Raw genomic sequence first — 21,987 nt, 5'->3', positions numbered from 1 at the left:
TTTACATTAAAATGATACATCTTTTGTAAATTTGTAAGAAGAATAAAAAATAAATGAAAACCTGATTACCTTTCTTATTTGAAGTTTATTTTGGGGGGTCAGAATTTGACTTGCTTCTGTATTATTTCACTTTTCAAAAGAATCCGCCAGGAGAGATTATAATTGCGTGATCTTCAAATGAGAAATCAAGTCTTACTTTATTCAAAAGAAAATGTTGGAAGCCCATTTAGAAATCATTTAATATTGAAGTTCCTATAGTGTTGGCTATAAATTCAACCTTGACATTTCTTAAAATTGTACAAAGAAGTGGTAGAGTAGAAGTGGGAGTTCACTGGGGCTTGTAGATTTCGCAGGATGTTTTATTTCCCGGAGAACCAAACCTTAAGCACAGTGCATGCCACACCTGAGGGCGGATTCTCCCAGGCCGGCCCAAGTCAGGGCAGGGCTGGAACCAGGGGCTTGTTTCCCAGCGAACCGCCACAACAGAGAGCGGACTCTGCGCTCCGGCCGGGCTGACCTGCCAGCGTCCAACCTCGCGCCTGGGCCTGTCTGGGTCTAGGTCTGGGTCTGGCCCTGCGCTCCGGTCCGCGGAGGCGACCATGGACCTCGCCGGGCGCGCCCGGGGCCACGGGGCCACGGTAGGGGGGCTGCTGCTCGCGGCGGCTGCTGCCGCCAAGGGTCTCAGGGAGGACCTGAGGGGCGCGGACGCCCTGCCTTGGAGGGCCCTGTCCCGGATCCCGAAGCGGGAGGGGCTTGGAGAGGAGGACACGGCAGTTGCCGGACACGAGCTCCGTGAGTCCTGGGACGAGGTCTCAGAAAATCAGGTTGCGGGGCGGGCTGGGTCGAAGGGACTTAAAAAGGTACCCAGTGCAGCGCCTCCGGAAGCTGCGGGAGTGAAACTGGCGCGGCGACTCCGCCCTGGGACCCCGAGTCCCAGCCTCCACCGCTGCACCCCCTGTTGGCTGGTTTTCAGCTTTGGAATCCACCCCCACCATGTACTGTGGGTGGAAGGACAGTATTATTCTTCCGAATTAAGGAGGAGGCTTTTAAAAATAATGATTAAGTCCTTTTGCAAATAAGAGTTTCATGTACCCTTCTTATCTCCTATATCGTGACTCATGCGCCGATTTATTGTCTGACTTTAAATAAATCACTTATCTTTCTGCACTTAAGTTTTTAAAGCATGGAGTGGATCATCTATGCCTTGGGAATAATGTGTAGTATAAACTAAGGCAGCTGTTAAGCAGTTCAAAAGCTGAAAGCGATTCAAGTCTCTCCCCAGCACCCTCCACTCCCCACCCGCCTCCGACCCCGGCCCCCCGCAAGCAGGGTCTTCTTGCTCTGTTGCACAGGCTGGAATGAGTAGTGCAATCACAGACCTCCTCAGGCTCAGGAGGCCTTCCCAGTACTCAAGTCCCACCTCAGCCTTCCCAGTACTCAAGTCTCTTAACGGGGCACACCATCCAAGCCTACTGGCTGGGACGACCTTATTTCCTAAATTAGACTTGGAAGCTGTACACCAGTTCCTCAATATAGTGTTCATTCAGTCATTCTGGAAATATTTTCAAGGGCTTAACTATTTTCTAGGCATGTTCTAGATGTAGGGATGGAGAGAACAAGACAACCCTTGTTCTGGTGGAACATTCTGTTGTGGTGGAGGGGTGATAGACAATAAAATAAGTAAGCAAATAAATGAATAAGATAATTTAAGGTAAGTGCAGTGAAGGCCATGAGACAGGGTGATGTGGTTGGAGTCAGGCTGCCTAGGACAATTCTATCACTTATAAAGCATGAACAAGTGGTATAACTTTTGAAGATCTCAGTTTCCTCATCTGTAAGATGGAGGAATCATGCCTACATCAACAGGTTATTTTATATAAACCCTGGGGCATTCCAATAGTTGGAGATCAAGCAAAGGAAAAAGAGCCGGTAGAAAAGACTAGAAAGCAACAGTTGGCTTACCAGACCTCTAGAGAAGAACATGTTACAAGGGGTGTGTGTTCCTCTGTGTCACAGTTGCCAAGAGCTCAGTGCACATGACAGAGGTATGATGACTGGGTTTTGGCAAGACGGAGTGACCTCAACAAGAGCAGTTTCAGTAGAGGGGTGGGAAAGATGTCTGATTAGCATGGGTTGAGACAAGACTGAGATGAAGAAATGGAGACAGCAATTATAGAATACTTAAGTTTGGGATAATGGAAAGTTGAAAAATGCAGCAGCAGTTGGAAAGGAAGCTAGGGTCAAAGGAGGGTTTTTTACACTTAGGGTATTATGGCATCTCCGTATTTTTTGAAGGAAGTGATCCACTGGAGAGAGATTAAGTGATCTAGAGGAAAGAAGACATAATTTCCAAGAGACTGACATATGAAACACTTGAAAAGATAAAAAGGGGATGGGATCCAGAGCCCAGGTGTAGAGGTTGGCCTTTCCTAGGTACAGGGATGCCTCATCCTGTATATATAAATGAAGGTAGGTTGGTAGACTCACCTAGGTGGGAAGATGTGGGAATTCGTGTCCTACTACTTCTGTTTTCACTATGAGGCAACGGTATTGACTGAGAATTAGGTGATGGTAGTGAGAGGAAGTAAGTTAGGTAGATTAGTAAGTTCAGATATTCGAGGAGAAAGGAAAGGATATGACATATTGAAGAAGGGAAGACTAGGGAAATGTAGAGGCTAGCTAGTCGTGCTGAGATTAGTGGGGAAGAATTTAAGAGACCTGTTAGCATGTGTATCAATCAGGACAAAGTAAGCTTTTCCTGCAGCAATAAATGAGTCCTATGTCTGAGTGACTGGACATAAAAACAATCTATTTCTGGCTGGGTGTGGTGGCTCACACCTATAATCCCAGCATTTTGGGAGGCCCAGGTGAGAGGATCACTTGAGGACAGGAGTTCAAGACCAGCCTGGAAAACGTAACAAGACCCCATCTTTAAAAGAAACATCTATTTCTTGCTCGTGTAGCATGTCCAAAATAGGTTGGCGAGGGTCTCTCAGGAACCCAGGTGTCAAGGATCATAAAGGGGTTGAGATTTTACCCTACTTGTAATCTCACAAGTTAGCTTACTAGGTGATAGAGATGCTGGCAGAAGACACTTTTGGATCAGAGATGATGGATTTCATTACTCACAGCAGTAGCAGTAGCCAGAGTGTTAGCATTTGTTTCAGTTCTCCAAGCCCCAATTCCCACAGGGAGATATAAAGATGCCAAATGACACCTGCACACACAGTGGGTTGTGTTACAGAAAAATCCTGCACTTAGGGAACCCAAATCTTTTGTAAGAGTCAGTAAGCATGCCTTACCATTGCTTTCTTCCAAGGCTGCAAGCAAACCTGCCCTTTGCTCCAGAGGAAGACATTATCTCTATTTGTCAAGGCTTTTCACTATACAAACATCCTTGAAAAGATAGTAAAGAGCAAAGCCGGTCAATGCTTTTGCTTGTAAGATGTGCGGAAATGTGAGAGACCCAGAGAGAATTATCTCCCAATACCAAGTTGATGGAGGTACCACCATCTTGTGACCCCTTCATTTAAACACATGGCTTCCAGTGTTGATAAGGCAGGGAAAAGAGACCTAGAGGGTGACACAGGCTTTTCACTGACTCAGCCCCAAAGTGACGTGCCATCACTTCTGCTTTTAGTCCATTGGATACACCTCATCTAGCTGTATCCAGGCTGGGATATGGGCTTACACATGTGACCAGGTAGAAGAGAAGAAGCAGATATTGATGAACACTAGCTATGTTTACCACAGCATGGTTGTGTGTTTTTCTCCAGTACCGTTTAGCTGTTCAGGTACAGAAACAAAGCAAGTAGCAGTTGGATTTAATCTCAGAATTAGGATTCTGACCAACTAGTCTAATGGAGGAAAAGAATGGTGAGGGAGGTGTTTGCATAGAAGTGATTTCATAGGTGGACCATATGCTATGGTCTGAATGTGTGAAATAAATTTCTGTTTTTTAAAAAATTACTCAGTGTCAGGTAGTTTGTTACAGCAGCGAAAACAAACTGGCACCATGGAATCTAAACATGGTAAGGAGGGAAGTAAGGGCACAGAAATGAAGAATATGAAAAAGGGTTAGAACTGTGGACTGGAGGACTTCATAAGGTTGCAGAATTTCTGGACTTGGAGAACTAGAGCAGCTGAGCTGAATGGATGAGAAGTTGTGGTCAAAGAATAGGATTCTGGAAGTCAAGATTTCAGAGGTAGTGCAGTTTGAGTGATGATTAGTTCAGGAATGTGTCTCTGAAATTTGATGACTGAGGTCAGATCTACGGAAGATTATTAGAGGGAACTAAGAGGCCAAGGTGTTGGATTAATCATCTGTGAGGAGGCTGAAGTCACCTAGAATGGTGACAAGAGTAGGGGTAGGAAGGAAGAGAAGGATCCAGGTAACAGAAAGAATGAACATGTGAATCTGTATGAGTCTGCTCGGGCTGCCATGACAAAGTACAGCAGACTGGATGGCTCATACCACAGATGCTTATTTTCTCACAGCTCTGGAGGCTACAAGTGCAACATCAAGATGTTGGAAAAGTTGGATTCTTCTTAGGCCTCTCTCCTTGGCTTATAGATGGTCACCTTCTCCCTGCCTTCACCTGGTTTTCCGTGTGTGTGTGTGTGTGTGTGTGTGTGTGTGTCCGTCCTAATCTCTCTTCTTTTAGGGACACCAATCATATCAGATTGGAGCCCATTCATATGACCTCATTTTACCTTCATTACCTCTTTAAAGGCCCTATCTCCAAACATAGTCAACATTCTGAGGTACTTGGGGTTAGTAGTTCAACATATGAATTTTGGAGAGACACATTCAGCCCATAACAGTATTTCCCAAGAAGATACTCCTTGGTTGGTCCTTGATTGGAATTGGCAGTATCCTTAAGGATCTTTGCTTCGGCAAAAACTTGGGGAACATTGAATGTCATGATGGTATAATTTAAAAACAAGCAAACGCTTAGGACACTATTCAGCAACACATCTACAGAAACCTCTCTTACAGGTCCTTTCTGTTTGGAGATGGTCTGTTATTGACTCCTACTTAACCTCAATTCTGGTCTTATCCCTTCATGTTGGGCTGTCCTCTGAGAGCCCTCTACTCCCCTACATAACAAAAATACTCAATAAACCCTGGAATCTTCTCTATGACAGTTAATAAAGCCTACCATATGAATGTGTATATGTATGTGAAATATGATGTTTATAGTAGATGTCAATCTACTTCTCTGTGTTTTTATATCAATGAGAATAAAACATTTTCATCCCCTTTACCTTTGTGTCTGTATACATGATGGGCTGCATTTTGAAATTTTCTTCGTGCAGGCCTAGCATCTGTATAGAGTTCTGAAGACAACAGTTTTATCTCTGTAAGCTGTAGGAGCATTTGGACTCCTCCCTGCCTAATCTTGTACAAGGTTTTTTACAAACAATGCCCCCTGGGAAGTCTACTGCCTTCTGACCTTCTAAGCCAGATACCACATTACTGACTTCAGGGTGGTCCTCATGAATAATGTTTTGTTTGGGGCCAGGAACATTTTTAAGGGTGTGAAAACCCTTGCAGCATGAGGATAAAATTGAATCTTGATACTACAGTTTTATAAGATATTAAAGCAAAGTTTCTGTGTCCTAAATAAAAATAGCGAAATGTGAAAGACTCAAGGCTGTTGTTTCGTTTCAAGGCTGTTGTTACAAGGTTTGCCCTATGAAATATACTTTCTCTTTGGCCTCCTTAAATTCCCTTAGTTCATGCTTGCCTTGCTTTCTTTCAGTACTGCCAAATGAGAGAAGCTTTCAGAATGCTGCTAAAAGCAATAATTTGGATCTTATGGAGAAGCTGTCTGAAAACAAGGTTAACATTAATGCTGTGAACAATGTGAGTAGAAGTCATAAATATGACAAGTGACTACTCCAGTAATGGCTTGGGTTTACACAGGACATCTGAAATAATAATAAAAGTAAAAATCATGGTGCTGGCTGAGATAAGGGAGCGCTCCTTTGTTGGTAATCCCGGGGTGTTTAAGCTAAAAGGTGGAGTCAAACAGTGGAAGAGGCTCTGTGCGTTTTAATTCCTCTTCCAAGAAGGGCAGTGCACAGAATCTTCATGCATATCTATTCAAAGTCTGTGGGTGGGCAGTAAAGCCAGCTGTCGGGGTTATAGGTAAAGCCAGCTGTTGGGGTTATAGGCTTGGACCTGGTCCTGGATTGTCGCCTGTGGATCAGTTTGGCCTCACACATTCTGGAAAGGCACAACATTTTTTGCTACACAGTCTGGGTTGTTTTCTTGCCAATGATGTCCTGTGTGGTTCTGTTTTTACAAATTTAAAAATCTAAAGAGGCATGTGGATTTTCATTGTACTGGTTTTGAAATGTAGTGTGTCTGTCTCTTGGGCAATGAGGCCTTATCTAAAACCTGGCTCTTACTTGTTCTTTAAGTCCCTGGGTTTTAGCAGAGGGAAAGTCCGCTGCTATAAATTTGGATTCTCTACTGCTTGCTTTTGTGAGGATTTCCTGATAGTCCTTTGAGGCCAGGTTTATCAAAGTGAAGGTTGGAGGCTGTGTCAATTGCTTAGGACAATTTGTGGAGTGGTTCCAGGTGCGTGTGGCACCCACCTGGGTGGTGGGTAATTGTATTTAATGGTAAATTTAATGGTAAATGATTTACTATTTAATGGTAAATGAAGCATAAGCTTCAGGGCCCTTGCTTGTACAGGCCCCTTGTAAGGCACTGAGAGGGCTCTAGTAATATATTCCTATGACTATATGATTTTGTAAAATCTGAAAACTGCAATTATTTAAGCTTTCTGACTCTGGCTTTAAAGAAGACTCCCTAAATAGTCTAAACTCAGGTTTCACAAAACCTATATCTATCGCAGGCAGTAAGGTCCTAGAAACTGAAGCTGCAGAATCTGAAATCACGTACTAGGTGCAGTGGAAGATGTTGTGCATGTGTTTGGGGGCCTTTGTGCTTATGTGTGGGGATAAGTGTGGGGATTGATATGTCTATGTGTATAATGTGTGTGTGTGATGTGTTATGAGTGTATATAGTGTTCATGTTCCATAGATATCCTAGAATAGGAAAGCAGCAAAATTTTGTAGCATAACAATTTTAGAGACAAAAAGAAAAAAAGGAATCAAGAAAGGAAGGAAAGGCAGAAAGGAAAAAGGATGGAAAGGAAGGAAAAGAAAAGAAGTAAGCAAGTCTCTTTGAAGGGGATATTTGCATAGTTTCAAAAATATTTATGGATAGGTATCTTTGAAGATTATTTTGACCATGAAAGGTTAATTGTGGGAGTAAGTGAAGCAATAATCACTTTTCCAAGTAGCAGGAAATAGATTCTCTAGTATACTGTTTAAACCATTTAACATTTTTCCATATTCAACTTTCTATTTTGTTTTAAACTTTTTTTTAATATTAAAGTACTTGGAGAGATAGTACAATCGAATATACTTTAACTTACAGCGTGGCAAGTTATTATAAATTCCTAATGAATTGTATTATACTTTCTCATAACATCTGTTTACTGTTTACAGCAAATCGTTGACATGGTTACTTGGAGAGTTCCTTAAAACCAGTGACGATGGAGCTTTTTAAAATATAAGTAATTTTATTGAATTATCTTGGGTGAAATTTTGGCTTACATCCTTATTCACAAGTAAAGTTAATAGTGGAGCTTATAAGCCCATATTTGACATAGTAGAACAAAGCTCCAGATTTCAGACAAAGTCATAATAACTCATGGGTTTTTTTTGTTTTGTTTTTTTTTGAGACGGAGTCTTGCGCTCTTGCCCAGGCTGGAGTGCAATAGCGCAATCTCAGCTCACTGCAATCTCCACCTCCCGGGTTCAAGCAATTCTCCTGCCTCAGCCTCCTTAGTAGCAGGGATTACAGACACACGCCACCACGCCTGGCTAATTTTTGTATTTTTAGTAGTTACAGGGTTTCACCATGTTGGCCAGGCTGGTCTCGAACTCCTGACCTCAGGTGATCTACCCACCACGGCCTCCTAAAGTGCTGGGATTACAGGCATGAGCCACCGTGCCCAGCCATAACTCATGTTTTGTCGAACTTATTTTATCACTGATTTAGCTATTGTGAAAGTTTTCAGAATCAAAATGGGGTCACCAATATTAAGAAAACCTTGACAAATAGAGCTGGGGAAGGCCATGAAGACAGGTTCTCATGCTTGTATACTTGATAACAAAAACTATCACTAAAGACTGCAAAATCCACAACCTTACACAAAGGCCATCACAACCTTACACAGAAAATACTTCTGCAAGGACATCTGCCCAGAAAATGCCTGTCTAATCCAAGACTGGTGTCAGCTTGTTGTTGAACTTTGCAGCAAAGGATAATTATTTCAAAACAATTATGTAATCCTCCTCATTTTTTTTCCTTTAAAAACCTTTGTCTTCTTTTACTTCCCTAAATACACACATAGTTTACTATGACATGCATATTCCCGTTGCAATGCTTTATTCCCAAATAAATTTCTTTTGAAAGTCTCTTATTATTTGGGTTGACACTACCAAGAAAATCAAATATTTAAACAGTTCTCATTTTTTTTCTTATTTATGTGTAACAAAGAATAGTAAAGCCATGCCCAGACATCTTCTTTGGGAGCAAAAACAGTGTCTAGAATATGGGAATTATGATTCATATCACTTCCAAGCAAAACTTTCATTGTCTTAAATGTATTAGACTGTCTCTGAGTATCCCAGGAGCACCACATGGACTTTCCTTTGGAGCAAGATGGTCATAGCTTTTCCTCTGCCTTTCTGTCTTTCCTTCCTCTTTTCTTCACTCTTTCATCCCTTCCTCCCTTCCTTCTTCCTTTCAGAAGGAATTTATTTGCTTCAGTAAAATTTACAGTCCAAAAACTTAGAGAAGAATGAACATGAGTGGATTGAATACCTAGGAAAATTTCCGCTATGCATTATTAGTATATTCTAAGCAGAAAAATTTACCATTATTAATGATTATATAACAGGGAAATCCAACTTTTACTTTCTAAACAAAACCCATTATGTTGCCGCAACATAATGCTACAATACAATATAAGTTGAAACAAGAATTTCAGCTTGAGGCCTGTCCTTCAGTGGATTGCCAAATTCTCTGCTGTTATCTCATAATGAAGGCAGAATTCGGCTGGACACAATTCTCACAACTTTCAAAGGTAAAGGCAAAGAGTGGAGCCAAACAATCAATATAGAAACACCTGATAGAAAAGTATGGCCATTCAAGAAACAGGAAACCTAAAAGCACTAAATAATGATCAGTGACTAAAAACATAAATTATGCTTCCTCAGATGAACCGCACAGCCCTGCATTTTGCAGTGGGGAGAAGTCATTTATCTGCAGTGGATTTCTTGCTTAAACACAAGGCCAGGGTGGATGTTGCTGATAAGGTAAGCTCATCTTGAGTAGAACAAATTGGAGCATAACCAATGTACAGGGAGAATCTGATCACTCCAGACATCTTTTCTTCACATACATGCAAAATATTTTAATTGGCAGTGTTTGTTTTGGAAACGTCTCTTCAGAGAATATACATATATGTGCTCTTTGTATTTGGGGACTAAATTGTTTCCCTTTTACCTATGGGATCTGGGTTTTTTGCTTATTTTCTCATATTGACTTTATGGCCAATAGCATGCATTTGTAAAAGCAAGATCATTGTCCAGAGTAGAATCTGGGATGTGGAAGACAGAAGCTAACTGACCCCAGAGACTTTAAATATTGATTTTGCTCTATGAACTCTGATAATAAATAGGCTTATTAAACAGCTCAGGGGTAAGCCCAGTAGCACACACACAACTTTATGCCATCCCTTTCTCAGGCTCCATCCTCTCCATGATCAACTCCCCTACATTTTCCAGCTCCCCGCCCTGTTTTCCTGGTCCTCTGACTGGAAGGCCAAGGATGTGGTCTCCTAGCCCTGCTGTGTACTTCCCACAAATAGGTCTGCCTCCAGGACCAAGTGGGGGAGGGTAACAAGAGAACATTTGGATTCTCCCTCCACCCTGCTTTATGACCACAGTTCCTCTGGTCAGAGAGAAAGATTCACCTATGTCGGACTTTAAGGTGCTTGCCCAGACACTGCTGCTACCCTTACCACTGTCAAGTTGTAGCTTTGGGAGTGGAGCTTGGCTTGCAGGGAGGGGGCAGGGCCTGTAGAGAAAAAAGAAGCAGAGAATTTCCCCTACCTTCTCTGTTCTATAGGGGCTCCCTTCTCCTCCTTACACCAGAATGAGAGAGCTTCTGTTGGAAATCTTTCTGACTGTGCCCAGGGCACTGTTCCATGATTTGCACTGCCTCAAGTCCAAGTTGGAAGGTATGGGAGGAAAAGAAAAATCTGGAAAGTCACAGCAGGATTGTCCTTACTTTGAGTTCTGATTTTTTTTTCCCCAATCCACCTGATACCGTTTACAGAGTCCTCAGCTGTTTCATGCATTCTTTTTTTTTTTTAATTTTTAATTTAAAATGTGTGTGAGTATATAGTAGGTATACGTTCCATGCATTCTTTCCAGAGATTTTATTTGTTTTGGTGGGAGAGACAGAGTGGACTGTGCTTACTTCGTTTTAACCAGAACCATAACCCCAAATCTTTACTATACCAAAGTAGAGGGAATCATACAGTGAACATCTATGTATCCATTGCCAGATTAGATTGCATCTTTTCTTTTAAACAGCATATCTGAGGATTGCCATGTTTCTGATATATTAAATACAGGACTGGTTTGTGTCAGAGTGCAAATCAATTATGTGGGGAAAAGAAAGAAAGATCAGACTGTTACTGTGTCTATATAGAAAGAAGTAGACATAAGAGACTCCATTTTGTTCTGTATTTGAGATGCTGTTAATCTGTGACCCTATCCCCAACCTTGTCCTTGCAAGAGTCATGTGCTATGGTGACTCAAGGTTTAAAGGATTTTGGGCTATGCAGGGTGTGCTTTGTTAGACAAGTGCCTGAAGGCAGCTTGCTGGTTAAAAGTCATCAGCATTCTCTTAATCTCAAGTACCCAGGGACATGTACACTGCCAAAGGTCGCAGGTACCTCTGCCTAGGAAAACTAGGTATTGTCCAAGGTTTCTCCCCATGTGATGGTCTGAAATATGGCCTCGTGGGAAGGGAAAGACCTGATCGTCCCCCAGCCTGACACCCGTGAAGGGTCTGTGGTGAGTGTTTTGTTTAATTTAATTTAATTTAGGAGAGCTAAATAATTAAACATGAAGCCAAAGTACATAAGAAAGCGGCAGCCTTGGCCGGGCGCAATGGCTCAAGCCTGTAATCCCAGCACTTTGGGAGGCCGAGACGGGTGGATCACGAGGTCAGGAGATCAAGACCATCCGGGCTAACACTGGTGAAACCCGTCTCCACTAAAAAATACAAAAAACTAGCCTGGCGAGGTGGCGGGCGCCTGTAGTCCCAGCTACTCGCGGAGAATGGCGTAAACCTGGGAGGCGGAGCTTGCAGTGAGCTGAGATTGGGCCACTGCACTGCAGCCTGGGAGACTGAGCGAGACTCCGTCTCAAAAAAAAAAAAAAAAAAAGAAAGCGGCAGCCTTTTATTGCAAATATGCACATACTCTTGGGCGAGGTTCTCCAGTCCTCAGGTATGGGGCCAGGGAAGTCCCGCCGGGGCTCTTGGGTGAGGTTCTCCGGTCCACAAATAAGAGGGGCCGAAGAAGTGAGGCCAGCTGCTGCCGGCGGCGGACTTTTATGCATTGGTACTGGAAGGGGGAGGGCAGTGGGTGGGATAAGGGCGTGATAGGGGCCTCTCCATAGGCATGGCTGGGTAAGTTTCGATCTCTTCCGATTGATGTCACCTGGCGCATGCTCGGTTGATCTGCATCTTCCCGGGGTGGGCTGCATTTTCCCACGCGTGGGAAAGTTGGTGAGGAAGAACCCAGAAGCAACATGGATTGTGCCTTCTTGTTCACCTTTCTCCATCTTGTCCTTTCTCCCTCACCCAAACAGTGAGGAGGACTAGTACAAGGAAAGAAGGCCTCTTGGTGGTTGTTGGCAGTTGAGATAGAGAAAAGCATCTGTCTCCTGCCCCTCCCTGGGCAATGGAACATCTCGGTATAAAACCCGATTGTATGTTCTGTCTCCTGAGAAAGGAGAAAACCGCCTTAGGGCGAAAGGCGGGACTTGCTAGTGCAATGCTGCAATTTATGCACTAAAAAGTTTTATGGAGATGTTTGCATATGCATATCAAGGCACAACACTTTTCCTTAAACTTATTCATGTCACAGAGATCTTTATTCATATGTCTTACTGCTGACTTTCTCCCTGCAATGATCCTATTATCCTGCCACTTCCTTTTTTCTAAGATGGTAAAGATAATTATCAATAAATACTAAGGGAACTCAGAGACCAGTGCTGGCATGGGTCCTCGGTATGCTGAGCGCTGGTCCCCTGGGCCCACTTTTTCTTTCTCTATACTTTGTCTCTGTGTCTTATTTCTTTTCTCAAGTCTCTCGTTCCATCATTTCTTTTCTCAAGTCTCTCGTTCCACCTAACGAGAAACGCCCACAGGTGTGGAGGGGTAGGCCACCCCTTCAAATTATTCCTGAAATGATGGAGAGATATTTCACCAACTTGTTCTCCTTGAGGTTTTTCTAAACATATGTTTGCATTACTTTGTCTCTGAAGCATGACTGTTTCTCTTAACTTTGCTTGAAGATTGAAATAATATCAGGTGGGAAATATAGTAATTCCTGGTGTGTCTCTTTTTCCTGCTTTGAAGGTTTCACTAAGTTAAATATGTTTATAACTGATTAAATCATCTACAGTGGCATTACTCCATAACTAGTCAAATGTTTTTCATAATTCAAGCAAGGTCACGTTTGACCCAATCTGGCAGCTTCTTTATCTGAATGATGAGCCTTGAGTTTGACTTCTTCTGAGTTCTAACACCATTTGCAAAGAACTAACAGTTGATCCCCTTCACCCTCAATATTTATTCAGTGGCTGTTGTGCGTGTGTCTCAGTGTCAACTACTGAGGATTCAACTAGACAGAAGTCCTTGCTATTTAAAGTGTGGTGCCAGGACTTGAAGCACGTACATCACCTGCAAGCTTGTTAGAAATGCAAGAGCTTGGGCCCCACCCCAGGCCTGAATCAGAATCCGCATTAAAAAAAAATTCCCAGGTGATTGTTTTTGGGAAGCACTGGTATGATATAGAGTCATGGCTTTGCAGGGCCTACAGTTTCTCTGGGGAGCAAGGACAGAGACTGTACTAACTGAGTGCCATTCAAGGCACTGAATGCTAGGGACCAAAGTGAGCAGCACCCCCAAGTCCTGGGAATAGGCACACTGGATAAATGGAGGGTCTTACTCCAGACAGGACTAAAGAATCCCAGGTGGGTGCACCAAGTCCTGGGAAGAGGCAGACTGGATAAATGGAGGGTCTTACTCCAGACAGGAGTAAAGAATCCCAGGTGGGTGCAAGTGGTGCTCAGAGCATAAAAACGTCTGCTCACAGAGCTTCTTATCTCTGGGAAGCTCCTAACATAGAAGTGTTCCCCAAAGGAAATTATTGACCTTACCTATGACGAGATTGGCAATGAGGACAGGTTGTCAGTGACTGTTGGGCAATGTACACTTTGCAGAGCTTCATGAGCCACCTGTGAGTGTGATTTGTGACACATGGTCTTAAGTAGTCTCAGGCATGCCAGTTTCATACCAGAAGAATTTGTTTTATGGAGGTTCTTAGGGAGTTTACATCTGTGAGCCGTGATTCATTACCTCTGAGGAACAATGGCTCCATTCTGAATTTGTGGTTTTAGAGACTTAGGTTGTTTGCAGCTTGAATTCCCAGCTTTTAGATTTTGTGATCGGAGCTTGGAATTTTAAAATGTAGGCTGCTTTGAAATTAGGAATTACCTCTTAGGGAAAAAATAGATCTCCTATCAAAGAGTGATTTGTCACCTGTCTCAAATATTTCTGGCTTTTTTTTTTTTTTTTTTTTTTTTTGAGGTGGAGTTTCATTCCTGTTGCTCAGGCTAGAGTGCGATGGTGCAATCTTGGCTTACCGCAACCTCCACCTCCCAGGTTCAAGCAATCCTCCCGAGTAGCTGGGATTACAGGCATGCACCACCACGCCTGGCTAATTTTGTATTTTTAGTAGAGATGGGGTTTCTCCATGTTGGTCAGGCTGGTCTCGATCTCCTGACCGCAGGTGATCTGACCGCCTCGGCCTCCCAAAGTGTTGGGATTACAGGCATGAGCCACCACGCCTGGACTTCTGGTCTCTTTCATATTTGAAAGCAGATTTAGTATTACTAAATATAGAGCACTGACTTGTAGGGAAGTCCAAATTAAGAGGTAGAATTGTGTTTAGGAAACATGTTTTGGAGAACCTCAAGTAGTCAGTCATTGTACATCATTTCTCTTTGGGACAAGGAGTCCAGAAATGAAGAGTCTTCTTCATGCTGGAATTGTAAACCTACAAATGGACTAACTGACCCTCTAGACTGACAGCTGAAATATAAATTGGATAGGATATGCACATTAAGAGCAGGGTTTCTCAACAGTGGTGCTACTGACATTTGGGGCCAGATAATTCTTTGTGGTTGTGGCTGCCCTGTGTATTGCAAGATGTTTAGGAGCATCCCTGGCCTCTATCCACTAGGTGCCAGTATTAACCTCCCCTCACCCACAGCATGACAGTAAAAAATGTCTCCATACATTTTTCCAAATGTTTCCTGGGGGCAAAATCACCCCCAGTTGAGAATCACCAGTTTAGAGTTACGCCTCAATAATTTGGGACTTGCTGTTTTACTCTCCCAACGTGAATTCTACTGAGAATAAGAGAATACATTAATGCAACTTGGCGGCAGCCAAAATAAATGCCAGAAGGCTTATGCACTTCCCAAGTAGAAGTGTGCCACAGGCCCTCATTCCTTAAGCATTTACTCATACTGTGTACATCTGACAAACAGTTTCCAGATCACAAACACAACTGATTAGAAGAGGGAAATAAAATGTAGTGTGAGAGCTTACTTTGGGCAGGCACTTGTACTGAGGAAATGGATTACTTTTTCGTGGGGCTAAAGGAAACAGAAAAGCAGACACTTGAGTTTACAGATAAGGAAGCTGAAGCTGACAGTTAGAATTAAGTTCACCAAGATCCCCATACTTGAAAGTGATAGAAAGTGACCAGAATTTGAGATTAGTTCTGCTTGATCCTGAAGATCAGGCTCATAGTGTCTGCCCTATGCTGCTTCTCTAACTTAGGGCCTGGGGTGCAGATACATGTTTTTGCTTATGTCCCTCGAATCTCACCTCCCTAAAATAGCCAATGTTAACTGCTGGCTATGCTTCCTTCCACACTTTTCTCCCTGCTTATTTGGTAGACAAGTCAGCATACAACTGCCCACAGCATCCCTATGGGTCAGTAAATCCTGGTCTCTTTCAGTCTGACAACTTTGTGCACATGTGTTTGCACACAGACAAATCTAAATAATTTTGTATAAATAAAATATTTTAAGTAGTATCTATATAAATGAGATCCTTTTTATAACTTGTGTTTTTTTCACCTGTGTGTACCCTCTCCTCTGATAACTATACTTAACAATCTGAGATATATGTGTTTATTTCTGTACTTTTCTCCTGCTCACATAGTCATATCTATATTAATCAGTCTACCTACCTACCCACCAACCCACCTATAGATGGATATAGATATATACATATACATGTACGGGGTTTTCTTAATCACTCCTTTTTAGCAAATGGGATTATATCATATTTATTCTCAATCTTATTTTCCTTATTTAGTAAAGCTCATGAAAATCTTTCCAAGTCAATTGTTGTAGCACTAATTCATTATTTTTAGTGCTTGCATTATATAGTCTGACTATTCCATAACTTATTCAGCATTCCCTTGTTGATAGGCCTTTACCTTGCACCCAGTTTTTAGTATTACACTTAATATCCTTATATATGTAGCATTAGGTAATGACATTTTTATTTTTATGGGATAGATTCCCAGGAGTGGGATTGCTGATTGTATTTTCAATTCTAATAGATATTGCCAGATACTTAAACAATAATCATTTCCATTTCCTTTCTTTGTCCATTTTTCTGAGTTTGTCTTTTTCTTCTCCATAGGTAAGTGTGCTTCATGCATTAGAGAATAACCATTTATCTTTATTAAAGATACGTTTTTAAAAATCTGTCATTTTTAATTGACTTTGTTTATTATCTGTCTGTTCTCACTCTGGATTAAGAGACTGTACATTATAGTCTGGATTTTATTCTAATATGTTTATTGTTTGTGTGCTATTTTGTGAGTGTGGTATGATATAGCTTTTCATTTTATTTTCTTCCAGATGGAGAACTACTTGTGCCTGCACCACTTATTAAGTATACCCTTTTTTCCCCATAGAACCGAAATATCACTTTTGCTGCATATTAAATTCTCTATTTCTTAGTTTTCAACAATCTAGTATTAATTTGGCCTTTGTTGATGAGGCAGTATATGCTGTGGCTCATCAGAGTAATAGATTCTCTTTTTCTGTCTTCTTGGGGAAGCACGGCTTGACAGTAATTCACCTTGCAGCCTGGTCTGGGAGCCTTGAGGTCATGCTCATGCTGGTTAAAGCTGGAGCAGATCAGAGAGCCAAGAATCAGGTAGGTATGTGAGTCACACCTGGACAAAAGCTCTTACCTCACCATTGCAGGAGAGAGGAAGTTCTGAGGTCACTGTTTATCTCCCCCACCCCTGGCTCTCTTCAGGATGGAATGAATGCCCTCCACTTTGCTGCTCAGAGCAATCATGTGCGCATCGTGGAGTATCTTATTCAAGATCTGCACCTCAAGGACCTGAACCAGCCTGATGAGGTGTGTTTACTTTGGTTGTATAGGTCTTGCATCCACCCCTGTCAAATTTCACTTTCTTCCTGCCTCTGGTACAGCTGTGAAAGCAGCCAGCACAGACAGACCCTGCCCTGTAGCCAGCTCCTCCATCACGATGGCAGACCACAGAACCAAAGAGGAGTGTTGGTATTAGTGGTGGTCCTGGCCCCTACTTGTAGGGAGAACAGGAAGTGTTGAGGAAGCAGCCAGATTCCTTCTTCCCATTCTACTCCCTCATCCTGGCCGGATTGTGGACAGTATCCTATCCCCTTTAGTAATAAAAATGTGTATCTACATTTTATTTTATTATGCTTGGCCTTTTGGTAATATATTTGACCCAAAGCTATGCGGTAATGAGCCATGAAATACAATGCAGTTTTATTGCATCTGTCAGTATTTCTTTTCTTTAAATAAGGGGATACATAACAATACCAGCTACTACTTAACGAGTATCTATTAATGTAGGTACAGAGGAAAGCTATTTACATACATTATTTCAGTAAGAGGTCTTGGACCTGACACCTACCGATGCTCAACAAATCATTGCTGAATGAATGAATGATCTCATTAACCCCTACAATAATCCTATAAGGTAGAAAATATTTTGCTCATTTGTAGAGGAGAGGAAGTTGAGGCTCAGAGAGGCCAAACACCTGATCAAAATTCTCACAACTAAAAAGTGACAGAGCCAGGACTTGGAGCCAGGTCTGGCTGAATCCAGCCTTCATGCTGTGCTGTCTCCCTCCTCAGACTAACAGTGGGTATTGTTCATATCAGGGACTGTCCTTCCCCTGGAATATTTCCCTGTAGGCATTTTTTTTTTCTTCATAGAGGAGTAGCCTTTGTGCAATTGGCATTTTGATTTCTCAGCAGTAGAATATACTTCATGAATGGGACTTCCTTTTCTTTGTGCCACCAGAATACTATACTATAAAAGTTTCTTTAGAAGCTGGTCAGTGATAGTCACTTCATTTCACCTCTTTTTAAAAATTTTTACATTTTTTTCTGACCTTAATCTCAAAAACAACGATATTAACAATAAGAAGTATTTCTTCAGATTAGGTCTATATACTTCTTTGACTTCCTCTACATATGATTAAACAACTATACATTTATAGCTTAGAGGAAGACAGACTTGGGCTTTAGTCTGGTCAGTACCACCATGCACTAGCTGTGTGGTTTTAAGCAAGCTCTTCAATTTCCGAAACGCTCAGTTTCTCCATCTATACAATGGAAACAATAAAATCTACTTTATGGTAACAACAAGGGTGACAGGAGAAGTCTTGTCCCACATATAATTTTTTTTAAATCAGCAAACCTCCATTCTTTGGTGTATAATGATTGACATTTCCTCAATCTTATGTAAAAGTACCTATGCAAATGAACTTCATGATGAGCCATTCCATAACCCCTTTTCACTTATGCCATTCCTATGTAGGAATGTTGGAATAGCTGAGATGCTTAAATGAGCTAATGACTATAAAGCACTTAGCAACGAGCCAGGCACATTGTAAGTGCTCACTGTTGTAACAATTGTTATAGGATAAAATATCCTATCTGATTTTCTGAAAGTGACAATCATAGTCAAATGCCATTTATTATCGAGGTGAGGAAGTCGGATCTTTCTAATTTTATCCATGCCAAGTAGAGACGTGGCCAATTAATGAATTCCATTATTCATTAATTGGGTTCAGTTCAGCAGATATTTGTTGATGGCCTGTTATGCATGAGACACACAGTTATTTTCCCCTTCAATGTGCTCTGATTGCTTCCATGAGAGAGAGTAGTGTATGGGAAGGATCAGGCAGGCTGATGGGATTCAGAAACCAAAGCACGTTTGCAGGAAGCCTTCCCCACTTCTTGAGTTTCTGCTGGCCAGCAGCCTTCCTCTCCATAACTCTTTTCAGCTGATTCTGGGCATGTCCTCTCCTCTCACCTTCTTCCTCCTCTATCTGTTGGGAAAAAGGGTTTAGGAGCACTGGCAGCAAACTGCAGAGTGACATGTCCAGCTGCGAGATCTTAAATTGAGTTCAGAGACATACAGGAATGAGCAAATAATGACTCCACTGGGTCATCTAGGGAAAGAAGACTCTTTGAGTCTGAGCCCAACCTTAGTTCCTTCGGAAAACTAAATTGACGAATAGAAAAGACAAAAAAAAAAAAAAAACACTACTTTTTTTTCTAAGATCTGTGAGTGGGTCACACCTGTCGGTAAACATCAGTTGGAATGGTAGTTGCCAGGAACTAGGAGGAAGTGAAAGTGGGGAATTATTGTTTAATGAGGACACAATTCCAGTTTTGCAAGATGAAAAGGGTTATGGAGATGGATGGTAGTGATGGCTAGACAACCATATGAGTATCCTTAGTACCACTGAACTATACACTTAATAATGGTTAAGATGATAAATTTAGTTATGAGTACTTTACCATAATAAAAAAAAATATGGGGGGAAAAGCCAGTTGCAACTGGGATCAGAAGCTCAGGGTGTATTGATTTACTGTTGGGTTTCCCATTTGCATCTGCTTAAAGGTATTGTGGAGTTTGTGAAATACATTTGATATTTAAGACGTCTTCACCTTCACAGTGTTACTCTCTTGCCTAGTTTCTTATCAACAGAAAGTGATTGAGAGCCTGTGTACCTGCCAGGGTTGGTAAAATCCATCTCTTTGGCCTGGAGGGAACTCCAAAAGCTAACAAGGAAAGCTTTCCTGGAAGGAGGCCCTTAACACAAAATGGATTTAACTAGGCCAGGGGTAGTTTGGGTGGGGAGAGATGGAGGATGCTGGGAAAACTTTTGAGATTTCCCCCAGCTCCACAGCCATAAAAATCGTTGAGGCCTTTCTAGGGGAGAGAGATTAGAGCAGCAAGGAGTTAGGAATAAAGTATAGATATTTTGAATCTACATGTAAATGTCCATCTGGTGATCAAAAATAAATACTCAGACTAACATGTTTGGAGAGGGAGAGAAATAGGAAGGGCTTACAAGCCATTCATATATTTGTTCAATATTTACAAGAATTTGGGGGTACAATATTGCGTTGATTTCAAGTATGAATATGGTAGACTTCCATTAGTTTAAAGTCTCTGGAAGTCAAAATGCAAAGAATCTTCTTTTTCTGGGAGGGAAGGGGATAGTGAGTAGAAGGGGACTTGAGAAGACACCTGTTTTCTTATACAGACCCAAGCAACATTTAACAATTTTAGATTTAATCAAATCTATTGTTTCCTGTCTGTGAGGGGAGAACTAACCCAGTGTCTCCCACCCCACCAGTGCCACTTTTTCATATTTAACAAGCTGCTTTTTCTTTTTTTTTTTAACCTCATGACACATAATTTTTTACCTGTGAAATTTCTAGTTATTCAGGGTTTTCCCCTTCCTCAAGTGCCTGATCCTGGGGTGATGGGAAGTGTTGTGGGCGGGAGCACGCACTGGAGGCCCACCCAGCACCTCTCCTTAGAGGCTCCTGAGAGCGACACATCTCAGGGATCCCTGTGGTAAAGGAAGGTCAGGTTGGACTTTGGATACCCACTTAATGGCTATTTATGAAATTTTTGCTGAATTTTATAACATCAAATTTGATGATTTCATCTTCTCAGTAAACTTAAAAATAAATTATAATAAACAATCCCAATCCCTCAGACTTACATGCCAAAAAAAAAAATTAAATGCATTGAGTTAAAACATATCAGGTTAGCCAGGCACAGTGGCTCACACCTGTAATTCCAGTACTTTGGGAGGCAGAGGTGGGAGGATCTCTTGAGTTCAGGAGTTTGAGAACCAGCCCAGGAAGCATGGTGAATAACTGCCTCTACAAAAAAATACAAAAAATTAGCCGGCATGTGGTGGTGCGCACGTGTGGTCCCAGCTACTTGGGAGGCTGAGGTGGGAGGATCACTGGATTCCAGGAGATGGCAGTTGCAGTGAGCTGAGATCATGCCACTGCATTCCAGCCTGAGTGACAGAGTAAGACCCTGTTATAATCAGGTTAAATAGATATTGAGTTAATAGAGGAAAGAAAGAACAGGAATCCTGGACCCTCCTTATTTTAGTACTTAAACGGACAGGATCCTGAGCCAGGGAGTCTTTGTGATTTGCCCAAGGCCTGGAGCCCAGGGCTCTGACACCAAGCTCCACCATCCTTCTGGCTGGAAAAGCTTCCTGCCTTCCAAGTAAGGGAGGTCCTATGAGACTGCCCTGGATAGAGGCCTACTTGAATGTGATGAAAAAGGATCAGGTAGTTAAAAAAAAAAGGACATAATAAGAAACTATTTTTTAAAAACCACATATATCTTTGAAATTCCTGTTATTTTGTCTAATAATATGTACTCAATGAGAGAAAAGATTTATATCTCATTATGCTATAATCTCACCTTTCTTTATGCTACCTTTTCATATATTTATCATAGGTTACTTTAAATGTCTTTACTTTGTGTGATTTTGCTTTTACATCTTTTTCCTGGATGATAACTGTTTTAAAGGGCTTCCAAAGTTCAAACTAATAGTGTTTCCAAAGGAAAGGAAAGCTCTTTCATCTGTGGTAACTGTAGTCTTTTCTCAGAACCTTCCATCTCTTAGCAGGTGAAGCTTTCTTTCACTTTGTTATCTATGCAGTAATGCAAAACTTTGTAGCAACCATGGGTAAAAGAAAAGCACCATTTTAAAATTGAACAGATTAGTATTGTTACCAAACTGACAAATATGTATTAGTTAGAATTCTTTCTGTTGCAAAGACAAAAATCCATCTTGATTGAGATTAAGCAAAGAAGGTAATTTACTAACTTGTAACTAAAGAGTATAAGGGTGTATCTTTCCAGCTTCAGGCATGGCTGGACCTAGCTCTTTTTCTTTGTCCATTTCTTAGCTGTCTGCCTGTCGGCATTATTCATAGGTATACTTTTCATATAGTAGGAAAGATAGCTGTTAGCAGCCTCAGGTTTAATATCCTTATGGATTTCAATCCATAAGAAATAGAAATAATAATCTGTCATTAAATGTTTATGTATAAATCTCAGGAACAACTGGCCCTACCTGAATCATATGCCCAATCTCGAACCAATCACTGTGACGGCAGGGTTATGTAATTACTTCATGTGGCAGAAGGCAGGCAGATAAGGCCTGGAA

The 21,987-nt window shown here is 41.7% G+C and overlaps 1 protein-coding gene across 1 annotated transcript in view; it reads left to right on the top strand.

The window, feature by feature from the left end:
- The first annotated feature begins 599 nt into the window (after positions 1–599).
- ANKDD1B (ankyrin repeat and death domain containing 1B) overlaps positions 600–21,987 on the top strand; it is a 55,239-nt gene continuing 33,851 nt past the window's right edge. Inside the window, exons 1-5 of the mRNA XM_030926779.1 lie at positions 600–792; positions 5,766–5,869; positions 9,307–9,405; positions 16,541–16,639; positions 16,745–16,849. Coding sequence (XP_030782639.1) covers positions 600–792; positions 5,766–5,869; positions 9,307–9,405; positions 16,541–16,639; positions 16,745–16,849 — 600 coding nt within the window. The remainder of the gene's footprint in view (positions 793–5,765; positions 5,870–9,306; positions 9,406–16,540; positions 16,640–16,744; positions 16,850–21,987) is intronic.

The sequence above is a fragment of the Rhinopithecus roxellana genome, chromosome 3, assembly GCF_007565055.1.
Source record: "Rhinopithecus roxellana isolate Shanxi Qingling chromosome 3, ASM756505v1, whole genome shotgun sequence".
NCBI lineage: Eukaryota > Metazoa > Chordata > Mammalia > Primates > Cercopithecidae > Rhinopithecus > Rhinopithecus roxellana.
This window is presented reverse-complemented; position numbering and strand designations above follow the sequence as displayed.